The sequence below is a fragment of the Tinamus guttatus genome, unplaced genomic scaffold (assembly GCF_059628265.1).
Source record: "Tinamus guttatus ecotype Peru unplaced genomic scaffold, ASM5962826v1 Tinamus_guttatus_pri_ptg000004l, whole genome shotgun sequence".
Taxonomy (NCBI): Eukaryota; Metazoa; Chordata; class Aves; order Tinamiformes; family Tinamidae; genus Tinamus; species Tinamus guttatus.
In genome coordinates, this window is record NW_028288538.1 from 16,613,973 (window position 1) to 16,618,923 (window position 4,951).

Genomic DNA, 4,951 nt, shown 5'->3' on the forward strand with positions numbered 1-4,951 from the left:
TTACCGAACTGCACTCCCTTTCACCCCTGTCCTAAACTGAAACAAACTCAATTCAAATGCAGAGGTAGAGGGAAGAATAAATAAAAATATATATTTTTCAAGTGTTAATACACATTTACTTATTTTTCTTATAGAAGCTACCATTTTATTTCATAAACATCAAAGTTGTAGAGCTGATCATGGTTACTTCTAGTTAGTTTTACTCCATTCGCTTTGTTTTTCCTTCCAGCATTGCTGCTACATTCTCTCCAACACTGGAAACAAAACATTCTTGTTCATAAACATCCATCCCTGTCTCCTTTTTCCCCTATAATAAAGGAACTAAAGCTACACCACCATAAGCAATAAAATTTGCAAAATTCAAGCTTACAAAGCTATTAAAAGCACATACAGTCCTACTGCACATGCCCATGTTCCTGTATAATCCTCCTTTCCTGGTGTAAAAGGTAGAGGGCCCTGGGAGCAGGGGCCAGGACCTGCCCCTACAGTTAAGGCCTGGTGCCGGTAACTGCAGCCTGTCTCGGCGCGGGCTTCAACACACCCAGGGAACCTCTGAAGTTCCAGCTGTCAGGGAGAGGGCATTAAACTCACCTCTCCTAACAGAGGACCCCGGTCCCTCAGTGTGACACAGAGAGCAGAGGGTCAAATACAGCCCTCTGTGCCCTCCCCGCCCCGGGTTGTGTTCTCCCCTCCCCGCTCCAGGCGCTGGCACCGCGGCTCCGGTGGCCCCGTGTGTGTCAGCCCCACACACGCGCTTGGCTAAGTAGCCGGATTGCCTAGAAGGAAAATAATCCCTTTTAAGGAAGCGTTCCATGGAAGTGGAGGGCTGCAGGTTCTCCACGCTCATTTCAAGCCCCTGCAGCAGCAGAGCAACTGTTCCATGCACACACAGTCCTTACCCGCTCCGTGCTGAGCTTCTGCTCCAGTGGGTGGCCAAAAATAACCACCGTTGCACATCCATATATGTGCAGCAGCTCCTGGGTGCCGCTGCCCCCGCTCCCACACGCACTCCCGGCCGCTGCAGCGCGGGGCCAGGCACCCGCCTGCTCCCCGAGCGCGCCGGCCAGCGATGCACATAACGCAGCTGAACCGCGAGTGCCTTTTACATCTGTTTTCTTTTCTGGACAAGAACAGCAGGAAAAGTTTGGCAAAAACATGTCACCAAATGCTAGAAGTGTTTCAAGATCCTTTACTGTGGTCACTGTTGAATTTTCATTCTCCGGGGGAGCTGAAGAAGGATAATTTTCTCCTGGGACCTGCTCTGAAGTACTTATCCATCTGCTGGCATTCGCAGCGAGTCAAGGTGTGCAATATCGAGGACTGGATGAAAAACACTTTCCAGAAAGACTTCTGTTACAAGCATGAAAATATTGTCAGTGATTTTCTACTGGAAGTTTGCAACAGGTATGTTCTCTGGGCAGGACACTGAACATCTAAGAAAAAGGTAACAGCTACCTCAAAATGAGAGCCCCAGGAACGCTCGGCCTAACTAGAGCAGTGAGTACACGCGTGCCTAAATGTTTTAATAGAGGTTATTGGGTTTAGTGGAAATAGTGAACCTTCAAATTGCTTTACTGAGATTCCTCAAGCATCATCTTTTATCTTTTTTTTTTTTTTTTTTTTTTAATAATTAGTCCCAGAAAGTGCAATACTAGCTACTAATGACATGCTCTTTAGCTGAACTGCACTGTTCTGGCAGCACGGTCCGGGTCGGGGGGAGGGTAAGCCTACGTCCTCACAAAACCGAGTTCATCAGCCACCTCGTTACTCATCACCAGCCTCTCTCCTCCACACGGTTTGCTGGCCAAGGCAGCGCTATCTACAGCACGACACCACTACATGTCTAAGACACAAACAGTGCTCTTGGGTTTAGCAACTCCTCTTACTACATTTAAGCTTTTAGTAAATTACAGTAGAGGGAGCGAAAGCAGTTTCATGCAACAACTGCAGGGCTGGGCAGCAGCCCTAAGACGCAAGCGGGAGGCGCAGAGCAGGCCGGGCCTGTCCTCGCGACGGCTGCGGCCCCAACCGGGTCCCTGCGCAGAGCGGGCGCCCGCTCGGGCTGCGCCGGGGCACGAAGCACCGCTGGAGCCACCAGCATTCACAGACCTGACACGCTGCCCGTGACAGGGCACGGGCTGGGGCTGGGCCCGGCTGCAGCGGAGCCTCAACCCAGACGAACGCAGGCTCAGAACAGGCCGCAGCGTCACTGCACAGAACTTCAAAAGCAGCTGGTCCACAGCAAGTGATTAGAGACGTCTGCTCAATTAGCAGGATAGCGTTAGGAAAGACCCCTTCCTGCAGAGGAAATGTTCCAACTTTGGTATTGCAATGGCCCCCAGGGGCCACACGCAATTATTCCAAGGCTTCAGGAGGAGGACGCAGCTCTGCAGAAGGCGCTCAGCGCGCGGCTGCCTTCCTGGGCAGCACCCCGAGCCAGCCCTGCGGGCAGCAAGGCCCCTCTCAGCCTGCAGGCCCGAGACAGCAACAGCTGCCTCAGCCTCAAACAGCTTCACTCGTGCTCATCAAAACGGGACTCTTACAAACAACGGCATAAACTGATACCCCCACCACCCCCCGAGCCATTCAGCCTTCCCAGGGTCCTGCGTATCCCAGTCATGCCAGCACAATGCAAAGCCCTGTGCTCTGAGCAAAGAAAAAGGCACATTAGAGGATGTTCAGCAGCTCAAATTCCCCGAGTTTAGAGTATTTTGCGCTGTGGATTGACTAGTCTAACTAACTTGCTAGGCCACTGTTTAACGGGAGGATTCCCACCTGTTCCAATGGCTTGAGGAAGGTTTAGGAGTTGAGGGGGGTACCAAGCACCAGTACTCCATGAGCGGCAGGCTGTACTCGGCAAAACCAAGGAGAGGCCTTGCTAATTCGCATAGATTGAGCAAGGGTGCCGCTCCTGCCCATGGCCTGCACATCTGCAGCCTCTTCATCACCCATCCTCACACCTACGAGCTCAGTTATCTTCAGCCCTGGGCTTGGAGAAGGGTGACCCTGGGTATCTCCTTAGGAGAAAAACAACGCAGTTGCAGCCTGAACAGGCACCACATTCCCTTCCTCCTGTGCCAACTGAGCTGCAGATGTTGTGGCCAAAACAGAAAAACTGAGGTTAAATCTTCAGATTAGTAGAACTGTGCAATAAGCTCTATAAAAGCCATTATTTAGTTCCCCCAACAGAAAACGTAATGTTTTCCTAACTTTGATTTCTATGATGACAGTGCTTGAAGATGCTATGCTCTCCAAACTCTAAATATTACTCATTTTTCTCCCCTCACCTCTAACGATCACCATGTTTCCAGATGTCCAAACCTGCTCTCTCTGACCCTCTCCGGATGCGGCCACGTTACAGACAACTGCATCTTGCTGCTTCTCAAGAACTGCCCCAACCTCGAGACGCTCAAACTGGAAAACTGTGTGCGGATCACTGACCTGACCCTGGAAGCCGTGACCCTCCACGGGAGGGCCCTGCGGACGCTGCACGTGGATTTCTGCCGGAACGTAACACGGGCTGGGCTAGAGAGGGTCAGGGAGAAACGTCCTTCGGTAACACTGAGCGCAGAGAGAAGCGCTAACATGATTCCAGACAGCAAGCCAGAAAAGAAGTTCATGCTTGAAAAAACATCAAGAAAACTGGTTCAGCTTTAACTGGAACAAGGTGCGTGAGGTCGGGCAGCGCGGCTCGTCTGCTTCCCCTCCACCTTCCTCCGCGGCTGCCGTCACCCCAGCTCCTTCGCTACACCCTGTGCTAGGCCCATACCCACGGCTGCTGCATCCTGTAGGGACTCCCCTGGAGAAAAAAAAAAAAAAAAAAAAGTGTATTTGTCTCCACCATAGCAGCCTGGAGACATCCTGTTCTGTTTAGTGAAACTGGAAAATTCTGCATTTCTGCCACAAGGTGGTAGAGCTGCGTAAGGCTACAGAACTGACCTTTGTGGGAGAGCGGAAGGGAGCAAAAGCACCTTGGGCGAGTCCACGCTCAAGCCCAGTTTCAGGGAAAGCCTGACTGAAAATCCTGCAAGGGAACATACAGCACACGGGGACAGTCCCCGCCACGGGGGATGGCCACAGGTCTCCGAGATCCTTCTGGCAACCACCCCTTCCTCGGGAATCACAACTGGCAGCTGATCTGTCAGGCTTACTTATTAAGTGAGGATACATATGGCAGTGCACAAACCACTATTTGACCCTCTGCATTTTGACAGGCTACACTTTAACTCATTTTTTTTCTAAAGCCGCATTAAAGCAAGCTACCTGACAGAAATGACCTACCTGAAAACACAGAAATTTACAACCTGTAAGTGATGCAACTTTAAATGCTGAATTAGGAAAATGCCATAGCTGAGAGATCTGTATTAACACCCGTTTATCACTGCAAGAGTAAAGCACCAGCTGCCTGCACCCAAACCACAAGGCTGGACTTTCCTGCAAGCTGCCCTGCCCCATGGAAATGGAATCCACCTTCTCAGGAAGGGCTGCTCCAGTGTGGTCTGCACCAAAATACCACACCAAAGGGTGGAACAGGTTTGCTCTGCTGTTTAAAATTTATCTCGATGCAGCACGTGGGGACTTGGTCATAGTGCTGAGCAGCTCCTACCAGCAACAAGAGGCGCCAAGGCCTCTACCCGATTCCACACACCTGGCCTGAAGGAAGGTGGACATTTCTGTGTGGCTGTTTCCTGTATTACACTGGCCCTTTACATGTCTCACCTGGGCAGTGTAAGTGCTTGCAGCAGCTCACAGCAAGGACTGCCTCAACGGCTTGCTGGCACCGCAGGTGCCTTCTGAAGGAGCACCATCTCACACTGCACCTCACCTACTTGCGAGCACATCCTCAAACCCGGCCTTCCATCGTTCCCATTCTGTGCAGCTAGTGACGTGTTGGATATGTCCAGGGCGTGACTTCTGGAGAGCACCAGGAAACCCCAACCTGCACTTTCAT

At 51.4% G+C, this 4,951-nt stretch overlaps 1 protein-coding gene across 1 annotated transcript; it reads left to right on the forward strand.

The window, feature by feature from the left end:
* The first annotated feature begins 1,069 nt into the window (after nucleotides 1–1,069).
* Nucleotides 1,070–3,657, forward strand: FBXL22 (F-box and leucine rich repeat protein 22). Its single transcript, XM_010219537.2, has 2 exons — nucleotides 1,070–1,404; nucleotides 3,312–3,657. Exons 1-2 carry the CDS (start codon nucleotides 1,070–1,072, stop codon nucleotides 3,655–3,657), a joined length of 681 nt encoding a protein of 226 aa, XP_010217839.2.
* The last annotated feature ends 1,294 nt before the right edge of the window (nucleotides 3,658–4,951 follow it).